The sequence below is a fragment of the Lissotriton vulgaris genome, chromosome 9 (assembly GCF_964263255.1).
Source record: "Lissotriton vulgaris chromosome 9, aLisVul1.2, whole genome shotgun sequence".
Classification (NCBI taxonomy): Eukaryota; Metazoa; Chordata; class Amphibia; order Caudata; family Salamandridae; genus Lissotriton; species Lissotriton vulgaris.
In genome coordinates this window covers 571883025-571895956 of record NC_141697.1, presented here as the reverse complement: position 1 = coordinate 571895956, position 12932 = coordinate 571883025, and the positions used below count along the sequence as shown (strand labels likewise).

At 47.9% G+C, this 12932-nt stretch overlaps 1 protein-coding gene across 1 annotated transcript in view; it reads left to right on the top strand.

Annotated features, from left to right (window-relative positions):
* The window catches only part of LOC147691852 (estrogen-related receptor gamma-like), an 84198-nt gene that overhangs the window by 28824 nt on the left and 42442 nt on the right, over positions 1–12932 (top strand). The window contains exon 2 of the mRNA XM_086938127.1: positions 1063–1408. Coding sequence (XP_086794253.1) covers positions 1075–1408 — 334 coding nt within the window. The 5' untranslated portion in view covers positions 1063–1074. The remainder of the gene's footprint in view (positions 1–1062; positions 1409–12932) is intronic.

Sequence of the window (12932 nt, the reverse complement as noted above, 5' to 3'; positions counted from 1 at the left end):
CTGTGTGACTAGCCCCGTGGGAAGTGTTCATCCATTAATATACAAGGACAGAGTTAGAAAACAACGGCCTTCTCAGTGGAGACCAAGAATGAGGGTAGTAGAGATGTGCGACCAACTTGAGTGTCCACACTTGGCAGATATGATCATTAGATTTTCCTACAAAGTGGACATTCTCTTAAGGACAGAGGGGGAATTCCTAAAACATTCGGTAATGCTAAGAAAAGGACACAAAAGAAACCCAAAAAGTTAGATGGTGCAACATGGGACACCATTTTTAGAAAATAAAAACATAGGGCTATATATTCTGTCTTCTGTATCTACCGCGATCCCATTAAAAATTACTGATTGGGATGGAGGAGAAGTAGGAGGGGCCAAGGTAACTGTGCATGGCCTGTAGCAAAAAGAGACTACAGGTAAAAAACAGGCAGGAGAGGGAAGAACTAAAACTGAAAGCAGAAAGCAGGGTGATTTATCTGAAAACCTCCATCTCCGCTTCATGGTCTCCTCTACCTTGGTCCGAAAAGCAAAAACATGTTAAACCAGTGAACGTGCCTTGTTTGTGTATATTGTTTAGACTTTATACTCTGGTATTATGCATCAGCCCTTTGGATTGCTGGGTGGACTGTGCATGAAAGCATAAAATGACATTATCCTGGCCCTTCACAACTAGTTCGGAGTTCTGAGAATTTGAGAAATATTTCCCTTTAAGGGACTTCAAGGAATACTCTTGCAGCTGAGTTTTTTACTTAGAAGTTCCTGCACCCAGTATGTTGGTAAATAAGCCAAACTACATTGTCAAGATTGCATTTAACCTTCAAGTTCACTTAGGCTTGTGCCTCCAGCACTCTCCTCTCTGCCTGACTCTGAAACTGCTGGAGTTTAACTGCACTTTTGCATCCAGTTAGTATGGTGACACATAGATAAATATTAATCGGGGCAGCCACAGTGCCTTTGGAATAAGTGTCATTTCGGGCCTTAGGGGTGAAATGGACCTGTGATTGAGTAACCAGTTAGTCCTTTTGAAGATCTCACTCCTGTCTTATCCCTTTTTTGCCCCTACAGGAACCCCTGACAATGTCTTCGCGAGACCGGCATATGGAGTTCTACATCAAGGCGGAGCCAGCCAGCCCTGAGAGCATCCACCAGCACAGCCCGAGTGGCTCCTCGGACACAAGTGGCGGCAGTGGGACATGCCAGGAGCTGGACTCACAGCTGCTGCACCTGCCAGCCGGAGTCCCCCGGCGGCCCGATGACGAGGAGGCCGACGATGGCTCAGGACGGGGAAAGTACGTGCTGAACTCCATGCCTAAGCGGCTCTGCCTGGTGTGTGGCGACATCGCATCGGGCTACCACTACGGAGTGGCCTCGTGCGAGGCCTGTAAAGCCTTTTTCAAGCGCACTATCCAAGGTGAGAGGTCTCTAGGGGAGGGGGGGGGGGGTGCACTAGCAAAGATGATGGGCCTGTAAAAAGGAGATGGGTTTGCAATAAATCTACAATAAATTGTGTGTTGATTATTTAAAATGTGGCAGTAAGCGTTACTGAGAGAGGAACATTCTTTAATAAATTGCTGTGGGTAAGATGTCATGAAAGCCTAAAATCATTCCATAATGTGAGCAATGCAAGAATCTTCAAAGCAACTCATAATACATGGGCCTGGTATGGGTGGGCTTCTGTTTGTACCACATGACCCCCACCTTTGGTTTCTCCTTTGTACACATCCCTCTCTCGTTAAAAGGGCAAACTGTAGAATCTCCCAGTTGAACGCTGTAGATTCTGCAGCGCCCATGCCTACATTTACACCTTGACACTCCGTAGTAGTGCATTAGGGTAGAAAGTGATGTGTAGTCTATAGTTAAACCCTCTAGCAGCAAAGAGAGTCTAATTTACAAAGTATTGAAAATCTGTAAGCATAGTTTTAGTAAACTTTATTATTTTGACACAGTAATGGACAACGGTTAGTTTAAAAATCCTTTCGTTTTATGGATGGTGCAGATAGGATCAACCCAAAAGTGTCTGCATCAAGACTCATGGATGACATACAGATGCATTTCTTTCTTGCCTCATGCTTGGTGTCCTCTTCAAATCACTTTTTCCACCAGTGGGTTTGTAAACTTTTTGAAAAGTCAAAGATTTACTAATGAAAAGAAAGTAAGTAGTAGAGAAGAAACAGACTTTGATGTGACATATCGATGGTCCAAATAATGGGGCTAAGTTGCATTTTTTCAAAACATTGGTCAGGCAAGGTTCCAAGATAGTGTAGCTACACCTTTTAGCTTCGCACTTGCAACCTTAGGTTCCCATAAATAGTTCAGCACAAAGTGTACAATATCCTTGGGCTAGGTGATCATCTGTAGGAAAAGTTAAGGCTTGCAATTAATTCATGGCCGTACTCTTCAAACTCAGTAACAGAGACTGGCACATCATGTCTTTGGTGAGGAGAGTTGACTTGGAGAGCTGTGAGAAGGATGAGCTGTCACATCTGTTGGAGTATGAGGTTCCAGTCTCTGTTGAGCAAACTTGCAAGGAACAAGATTCTCAGAGTACCCCTGTGATAGCGAGAGGCAATTCAGTGTATCTTTCATGAAAAACAACTCATTGAAGATCCTTTTTCCCCAAAGAAAATCAATGTTGACACACCTCTGAATTGGATGGCATTGCGGGAGTCTGAATTGGATGGCATTGCGGGAGTCTGCACAATCTCTAAATTTTGCACCACAGTAGCCGAATACTCTTCTCAAGTGAACTCCTATTTTTCAAAAATCTAAATATTTATTATGATTTAAACTCAAAAAGATCCACATAAAATACTTGTGGTGTTTTATAAAAAGGAATTCACACAGTTTAAAAAATACAGAATTATAAAATACACGAAGAGGCCTTTCAGCATACAATCATGCTCTACTTTGATAAAGGTCCCCAAGGACAAGTGCAAATGGGCTATTGGATCTTTAACCAAACATTACAAAACTATTCTTTAGAACTACAAAAAACTATCCAAGAGCAATAAATGTAAAAATGCTTTACAGTGCAACTCTAATACAGTACTTCTGTGTTCACTCCTAGAACAGCCTTCATGCTCAAAATTCAAAAGGTGTAATAAACCTAAATTCCCCATCATGTATTTAAAGTATACAACTGATCAATGTGCTTAGACCGCAGAGCAGGGACAGTTTGTAATATCCCTTTACACTATATGAAACATTTTGTTTTCATGGTGAGGAATTTGTTGTACACTTAAAATAATGCCGGCAAGCTTAGTCAAGACTCAGATCGACTCAGATTGGCCTAACTTTGCACGTAATGCAAGAGTGAGACTCTTACTCCTGCTGAGCTTTCACCGTACCCTGATTAACTCCAAGGTGGAGACGGTCTGCTTAGTGGGTAGTGTTTCGGGAATGCACTGTGTTCCTAGCACTTATGGGATACATTCAACAGCAGCATGGATGGAGGCATTTATGTTGTAGAGTGCATATATTGGACCGGGTTGTAAGAGACCTGACGCAACTGCACAGACATATCTCGTGTCCATACCAAAGGAGTTCTCAACTTTTTATGCTAGGTAATCTATTGACTTGCATACATTTTTCGACAATATTAGCAGTTTTGAAAGGAACTGTTGCACATTAAATATCCAGAGTGCCTGTGCACAGGGAGGAGTCCAGAACAATGCTGCCCTTATGGCGGCAATCACGCAGTCCCGCACAGCCCTCGAGACTAAAATAAGGGAGTTGGGATCTGAGGTTTTGCTCCTCCGCCAGGACCTGCGCAACTCTACGGAGCGCATTGCAGCAGCTGAAAATAGGGTCTCTGGAGTGAAGGACTCTGTCAGTACATTGCATAAGAAAGTAGCATCATTGGAGACCCTCACCTGGGGCCTGGTTTCTTGTGTTGATGTGGAGGGGAGGGCACGGAGGGTCAACCTGTCCTTTGTAGGGTTCCCGGAGGGCTGTGAAAGGGGGACATGGAACAGTTCTTGATGAAATGGCTAGTTGGTGGCTTCCCCCAGAATCTATGTCTAACTGCTTCATCAATGAGAGGGCGCTCCGGGGCCTCATGCAGAAGCCGCCACCGGGAGCACGACCAGTCATAGTGAATATCCTAAACATTCATGATCGGGATGCTCTCCTGAAACACGCCCACCTTAAAAAACAACTGCATTTTGACAATGCCCGTATCCTTATATTTCCGGACTATACTCGCCTGGTTCAGCAGAAGCGTCAGTCCTTTATGGCGGCGAAGACCCGCCTACAGGGCTTGAAACTGCCATACGCTCTCCTGTATCCTGCCAAGCTGAGGGTGGTTTACCAGTCACCGACGCTGTTTTTGGATTCCCCCGAGGACGTCTTTTAATGGACAGATGAGACAGTACAGGTTCGTTTGCATACACCGCCAAGACAGGAGTCCGACTCGTCAACGAGTGAATCCACTCTCAAGCCACCTAAACCCAAAGTTAAAGAGAGCAGGCGCTCAAGATCCAGACGCCGCTAGCAGTCCCATGGTGACGTCAGTAGATCGGCCTCGGTGCCTCGCTCGGGGAAGCCTGCCTTGTTACCTCTTAGTGACTTTCCTAGTGGACAAACATACATGCATATTTGTTCAAGCTGTCGAAGCATATAATCGGGCTACTATCCCCCGTCAGCCTTTACTGTCCGGGGGCTTTTGGGGATCCGTTGGTGGAGGTGGGCCGGTGGCTCCCGTTGGGGTCACCATGCCGCCTTCACCGTGACAGATACTTCAGTGGTCTTTAGGTATTGGGGTGGAGGTTTGTGGGGTTGTTTTTGCTCACTATTTGAAAGTCTTCTAATTATGTATCAGAAGTTTTTTGCTCTAATTGTTACTTTTTGGGGGATTGTTTTGATTTCACTCCACTGTCATATTGCTGCTATGTGCCGCTGTGCATTCATATGTCGCCACAGGTCCTGCTCATTGTGTGTATGGTTTCTCTGGATGTCCGCCTCTGCTGTTAGCCCACGGCCTACTGCCAGGGCCCTTAGGATTGTAAGTTGGAATGTCAGGGGGACATTGGATAAAGTGAAGCGGGAGGCTATCCTTCACCAGACAAAGCGCTACCAAGCTGATGTTCTTATGTTGCAGGAGACATTTATTGGGGACCAAGGCCCTATGCCCACGGCGATACGGGTATTCCCATGTTTTCCATTCTGGGTTCACGAGGGGCTCCTGTGGGGTGGCTATCCTTCTTCATCGAAGGGTCTCAATTGTTCACTCCAAGTCGTGGGTGGACCCGCAGGGGAGGTATATTTTTATTCAAGAATCCATTTATGAGGAATTGGTGGTGCTGGGTGTTGTCTATGCCTCTCCTCCTCTGTCCTGGACATTGGCTGAACGCATTATGACTTTGTGGGGGGATGTCCCAGATGGAGTGACGGCCGTGGGTGGTGACTGGAATTGTGTGATGGATGGGGTTCGAGGTAGATGGCGACAAGGAGGAACGTCAGCTGCTGGTCAAACAACTAAATTATCCTCCTTGGTGTCGGGTCTGGGCTGGGTTGACTCCGAGACTGGAGAGGACAACATGCGGAGGAGCAGGGGGTATACATATTTCTCTGCGGTGCATACATTGTTCTCACGGTTGGACTATGTCTTTGTACCCGCTGCAGTGGCTGGTGGGTGACGGATGCGGAGAGCCTTCCCAGGGGCCTGTCGGATCATTTCCCAGTCGCACTCATGCTATGGTTCGGCCCTGCGAGGCCACCTTTTCGTTGGCATCTTTCTACCTGGCATCTGCAAGATGATCAGTATAGGGAGCATTTGGGTTAGGCCATTGACCAATATCTGGATCTTAATGTGGGCTCGGTGGCGACCGCTGCACCGTTATGGGAAGCAATGAAAGCTACTATTCGGGGTGAGGACATATCTTATTGTTCCGCTGCACATCGGTCTAAGGAGGAGTCCCTGGTGCGCTCGGAGGCTCATTTGTTGGAATTGGAATGCACAGGTAGGTGGGGTGGGGGGATGGGACCATGGCGCGTCAACAGTTATTAGGGGCGAGACAAATGCACAGGGACTTATTGCTGGATGAGGCTCGTTTGGCATGGCTGGCGTCCCATAGTAGGATCTATCAATGGGGCGATGAGGCCAGTAAATTGCTTCATTGTCTGTGTCAGGGGGCTGCGAGTTCTTTGGTTCTCCCTGGGCTTTTGGGGCCGGATGGGAGAGCGTTGGGTGATCCCTCAGTTATTGGGGAGATCTTTGCGCACTATTATGCCGATTTGTATGCCCCGCGGGAGTCCTTGTCAGAGGACATGGTCCTCCGATTTATTTTGGATCTTCAGCCCGTTCTCTCTCCGATGAGGCTCGGGCGGAATTGGATCTCCCACTCACGGTGGAGGAACTGAGTACGGCATTAGGGGAACTTAATTCTGGGAAGGCCCCAGGGCCCAACGGATTCCCCTGTGAGTTCTTTAAGAGAGATTTTTCAAAACTGGGACCCCATCTCCTTCACGTTGTGGAGGAGGCACGGGAGCGTGGCTGCCTTCCAAGAGAATGGAGACACGCCTAGGTGGTTGTGTTCCAAAAGCCGGGCCGTCCTCCGGACCAACACTCTTCATACCGCCCCATTTCGCTGCTAAATATTGAGGCCAAGGTTTTGGCCAAGGCCTTGGCCACTTGCCTTCGCTCCCATATCAACACAGTGGTCCATCAGGACCAGACGGACTTCATGCCTCAACGGGCGACACAGCACAATATTTGGTGGGTGCACATCCCTGTAAACTTGTTTCGGAGGCTGGAGACCCCAGTCTCTCTTCTCTTGGCGGATATGGATAGGTCTTTTTATTCCCTTAGCTGGACGGATCTCTTTGCGCTCCTGGATAATTTGAATTTGGCCTATTTAAAGCTTCTTTATACACATATTACAGCATTGGTCCGGGTTGCGGGAGCTACCTCCTTTACTTTTCCTATTGGGCGGGGTACCCATTAGGGGTGCCCGCTGTCTCCATTTCTTTTTGCCCTCACGGTGGAGCCCTTGGCAGGTTGGGTGCGGATTGAGGCACAAGTGGTGGGTTTTGAATGGACACAGGGACTATCGGAACGTATCACACTTTACGCGGACAATGTTTTTTTCTTTTTGACCAACGTCAATAGGACGGGGCCCTAGATTGCTGCGTATTATGGAAATATTCGGGGAGACCTCCGGACTTTTTATGATCGTGAGCAAGTCTGTGCTGTGGGCAATGGGAAGTCCGGTAGAATTGGGTACTTGGGCCTCTGCGGTGCAGGTCACTGCGGTCGGTATGAAATATTTGGGGGGTTTTCTGTCTGATTCATCGGGGGAAGTCCTGGAATCGTAATGTTGTATCGGTCTGGGCGTGGGTGCACGACAAATTGAGAACTTGATCTCATATGCCCCCTTTATCTACCAGGTCGGTCGGCCATCTTTACAATGGTGTCGCTGCCGCGCTTGCTATATCAGTTACAGAATCACACATTCCCTGTTAGGCCCTCTTGGTTCCGCCAGGTTAATTTGGTCCTGGGACCGTTTCTTTGGGCAGGAGGGGCTCCCAGGGTAGTGTTACGGACGTGTTATCAGTCCACGTATTGTGGTGGGCTGGCCACCTCGGATGTCCTGTCCTACTATGTGGCCTTGCAACTCCTGATATTGAACGAATGCTGGTATGATGATCGCTCTGATCCTGCCTATTCAGTAGAGCGGTGCCAGATGGGATCCTATTCCTTACATACGGTCTTATATTCGGCCTCTATCCGCAAGACACTGCCGTCCGCTACGAGGGACAAGGGTAGTCTTCCAGGTGTGGGGGCAGACCCTGCACAAGATGGCGTGGTGGGGCAGGCTGGCTGGGGAGACTCCTCTTTGGTCAAATGGTAGATTGCCACACTTGCGGGCTTGGGGGGTTTCAGAGGCTGGGATAATATTGCGATCTCTACCCTAGGGGAAGTTATGCATGGCACAGTTTTAACATCTTTCCAGGATCTTCAGCATGACTATCAGATGCCGAAAACACAATTTTTTAAATACTTGCAGTTTAGGCACGCCATCCTTCCCAGCATTGCAGAGTTGGAGTCTTTGTCCAAGTTTAGCCCCGTTAAAGCTAAAGTATTTATGGGTGACCTACGTGACCATAACATTTCCAAAATATATCAAACTCTGGTGACAAAAGGCCCCACTACTTTAGATAAACTTAGGGCGAAGTGGGAGGATGACCTCGGTCCCCTAGATGAAGATGACTGGACGGAAGCGCTTGCGTCCCCTCGCGGAGCGGCAATAGCTATGCGCCTTCGGTTGATCCAATTTAATTATCTTCACCGTGTTTATTCTACCCGCATCAGGTTGTGGAGGGCAGGCTTGATAGAGACCCCGGTGTGCCTACGATGAGGCTCTGCTGATGGTGCCCTGTTCCACACGATTTGGCAGTGCTTGGTGATTGAAAGGTTCTGGCGGGGGGTTTTAGCCTGCCTTGCTGAGGTCTTGGGGTGGGAGCTCCCGTTCTCCCCTAAACTGGTGCTGTTACATATAATGGAGAAGGTGGGGGGAATATTTATAAGCGCCATCTGATGCTACTTGGCTTTACACTGGCTAAACAGGACATTGCCCGTAATTGGAAGGCTGGATCTCCACCTCGGCTCTCAAGAATGGTTTAGACTTCAAAATGGGTCTGGAGGTTCCTATCCTTCAGGCACGAGGATGCCCGCTGAAGCATTTTAGGATCTGCAAGTGGTGGGTGGTGTATCGGGGTTTGGACCTAGAGCACCCTGCTGCGAGGGACGTGGCGGTTGAGGGTTAAGTGGAGCAGGAGTTGTGGTTCTGCGGATAATATTTCTTCATGTGCAGGAGAATCTGCATTATTATCAGTGTGATGCAAAGACAGTGCAGGGGGGGTTGTTTCTTTATTGTTTCAGTTTTTGCATAATGTATATATTAAAAGTCAACGCAATATGTTATGTGTAACATGTGGCAGTCTGTCTCTGGGTTACCGAGCTCTGCATTGTATTTGACAAGTAACATAATAAAAACAGTTCGTAAAAAAAATATATATATATCCAGAGTGCCATAATATATTGCTTAGAAACGCTAGAACCTATTAGAAGGATTAATCAGCTCTTTTTTTCACTTATGGATACTCTAATAGGGGGAGTCCAGTTTTAGAAACTGGCATATTATGATGGATCGCATCAAGCAGGTAGAAATTGCATCCAAGGCTGAGTGTACATTCACAAGGTATAAGGGTCGATAGTTGCTTTTATGGCTAGCTTATTCTTGTGATATGTATAATATGGAAAATCGAGGTATATTCATACTTTCAGAACACGGTATAGGATTAAATTCAATTTAAGAACAGCTTCACAATGCACAGACTGTACTAAAGTTGTTGAAAACCCTATTCCTGTTGCAATAGCTTTGGACTTTCTTTACATTCCAGTGAAAGCTTGAGGAAGGGCCATGCCAGACAGGAAGCACGTTTTGGCTGAAAATGTAATCATTTTGTAACATGACTTTATTGCTGTCAGTTTTTACTAGTGTTATTCTTCAAATAAAAATGGACATGAAAATAACAATTGCGGTGGACTTAATGTGTAGAGTAAGGCCAACGCGGCATGCGCAGTGTGAAGCTGGGGAACTTATCACCTTTTGGAATTATTGGAAGTTATCACCAACACCCGCTGGCAGATGTTAGCGCCATGGTTTACTATATGTATACTCCATATATGAAAACTGGAAACCTTGAAGTGTTGGTATAGTGTTCGTGTATGAAAAGTTGTCTTGAACTTAAACCCAATTTGTCGCTGTCATATTGTTACTATTAATCGACATCATATGAATTCATACCCGATCCATACTACAAAACAAATTAGCTTCTTATCTGGAAGAATAGCTTTGCAGTTAGAGGTTGAAACATTAGGGCATACACAGGCACACACACATTTACATACACAATAGCACAGCAACAAGTGTGAAGATGGCACTAATCATGAAACAAGGTGCAACTGTGTCTGGCATCATGTAAGACTCTCGCAATAGACCATCTCTGGTTAAAACAACCTTGATCATGAAACATTGAAAAAAATATTTTAAGAAGAATTTCCGACTCAATCACTACATTGTGGGAGTGTGCATAGTGTGAGAAACTATACTATGTCAAAGTTCAAAGCTATAGTTTCAGGTAGATCCATTTTTCATCTAGTATGACTGTATATGCCCCGTTTTCTGCTTCTTAAGAATGATGGTGTTGTGGGTTTCTGGACACATGGTGGGTTGCTGCAGGGGGTTTGGGGTGGTGGTTGGGCACATGATTTGGGAAGTTGGTTGGCAGATGTGGGAGGTTGTCAGATATGCTTGCATGTTATATACGTAAAGTCTTGTACCTCCAACTGACTGTTGTCATCCTTCTTGGCTATGTGACATGCAGGTATTCCATTTGCTTAAGGACATAGCAGCTATCTCTATCACAATTATCTTGACGTTTATTTAAAACATCTTCTAACTTCAGGTTTCTCCGTACATAATTCTACCTCTTTTGGGGGGCAGATTTAAATTACTACCAACTCAGGAACATATTATGTTTATTTCTAAGAGCACACATCTCTCCACTATATTTGTTGATAAGTATAGAAGTATTTCTTGGTGTGAAAAAAAGTTAGGGTGAGTAAAGTATGTATCTCTTTTAAATATCTGCCGGTTTTCAAAGGTAAAGTAGACAGGAGCTGGCAAGGCTGCAAAAATGTGTGGTCTTTAAATGCATCATAAAATATGAATGAATGAATAATTTTATTACATAATTACTTAAAATCATTACAAATTGCACACCTGTAGCATAAAATGACAATTAAAAAAAACTGACCTTTTACCTTTTGTAAACAATACCTTTGTGCAAAGATACAAAGTGCTACTTACCTCAACCTAAACTACAATTGAGACACTTCTATTAAAGTCCTTAGTGCTCCATGCTACTCAGAGAAGAATTTTCAGGAGAAAGCTGGTTTTATTACCTTTGTTTGCTAATCTTCTAAGCCTTCTCTTTTATATTCTTTTGGCCAGCTTTTTTTTTTTCTTCATCAGATTTCTTTGTGTCTACGTTGGCGGCAATTGAAGTCCACATCTCTAAAGTCAGTGAATGAGGCAGGCAGTAGCCAGCTTACAATGACGAAGACTGTATGCACCTCTAAAATCCAATAATAAGAGAGACCCGTGTACTTGCCTTCTAAAGTCAGCCAATGGTGGGGCGTGGCCAAGATGGCGGCGGAGTGAGACGTCTTGATCAGTCCCTCCGGCGCCGCTTTTGTTTTAGCTTTGTTCCGAGCCCTGCAGAGAGCCTCACCGGGGGCCCACTGCTGCTGCCTGGCGTCTGGACACTGCCCAGAGGGCCACCGCGGATCGAGTTGCAGATCTGAAGCGGCGCCGCAGACGAACTGGGTGCGGCCTCTAAGCGACGCAAGACCAGGGAGTTGCGCTCCCCTGATGCCGGAGCCAGCTCCCGGCGAGCAGTGACGCGAGACCCCGGCGCTGTGGGCCGGAGTCGGCGTGGCCCTAACAGACAACCCACGGACATCACTGCGCTGCTAGGGGTGTTGGCAAGCAACCGCCTGGTGGACCCGCGGCGCACAAAGGCCTGACCGGCCCGCTGGAGGTGAGGTCACACGGCGTCAACCGGAGCCGGCCTGAGGCATCGGGTCCCGACGGGCTGGAGGTGAGGAGCAGACGTGGAGACGAGCCGTGGGGGGCCCAGCGCTAGACACCCGCTGCCCCGCGGGCCTGGACGGGGAGCTGACGGCCTGAGTGCCCCAGTGAGAAGACCTGACCACACAGTGTGGAGGTGCCCCGGAGAACTGCGGGGGGGCGCTGAGTCACGGTGCAGCGTTTGGCGCCAAAGGTGCTGGCAGGGCTACCTCTAAGGACGGCACCACGGAAGACGGCGCCTGGTGCTCTGGGGTGCAGTGTCATTGAGTAGCACAATCGCACCCCCCCGAAGGGTGAGACACCGCGGGCCTTGGCCGTTCAGGTGTCGCTGGGGTCCACGCCCGCTTTCCTCTGGCCCGGGCTCGCAGCTGCTCGCCTTGGATGGTCGGTGGAGACCCTGCAGTGCCGGGTCATTAAGCGTGGGACAGCGCTGTAGACGGAGGGCCCTCTGGCAGTTAAACCCTATACTCTTTGTGGTCTGGCGGGCGAGGAAGCCCCACAGAGCGACCCACGGGTGCCGAGCGGCAGCCATCGCATTCGTGTAGCTGAGTGGGAGAGGCGCCATGGCGTCGTCCAGGCCGAAAAAGGACAAACCCCCGAAAGACGGCGCCCCAAAGAGTTCGCCGCTGCGACCCCCGCTGGTGGCCGACAAGCCCCAATGCCCGGATGACAACAAAGCTCCTGCCACCAAGGCCTTTATGCGTGAGCTCTTTGCAGCGATAAAAGAGGACATTCAGGAACTGCGGACTCAGCTAGCAACAGACTTGAAGGAAGTGTGATGGGAAGTTGACGCCATTGGTAACAGGGTAGCGACCCTGGAAGAACATGACCTGGGGAAGGCCGAGGATATCCATCAGCTCCAACAAGATGTCCTGCGCCTTATGGAGCAGAACCTGGATTTGCAGGCGCATACGGAGGATCTAGAGAACAGATCTCGCAGCAATAATATCAGGATTCAAGCAGTCCCGTGGAAAGGAGAAGGATCAGATCTGCGGGAATACGTTGAAGCTCTCTTCCACCATGTCCTGCAAGAGGAGGATCTGCGAGAGATCCAGTTGGACAGAGTTCATAGGGTCGGCCTGCCGCGTGGATCCAATGTTCCTCCCCCGGACGTCCTGGTGTGCGTCCACGATTTACAGCTTAAAGAAAGCATTCTGGGGAAGGCACGCGAGCACAACCCCCTTGTGTTCCGTGACCATCTCCCGGTGTTATACCAGGATTTGGCGGCCTCCACTCTGGCCAAGCGGAGAGACTTTAGGCCGGTCACCACCTTTCTGC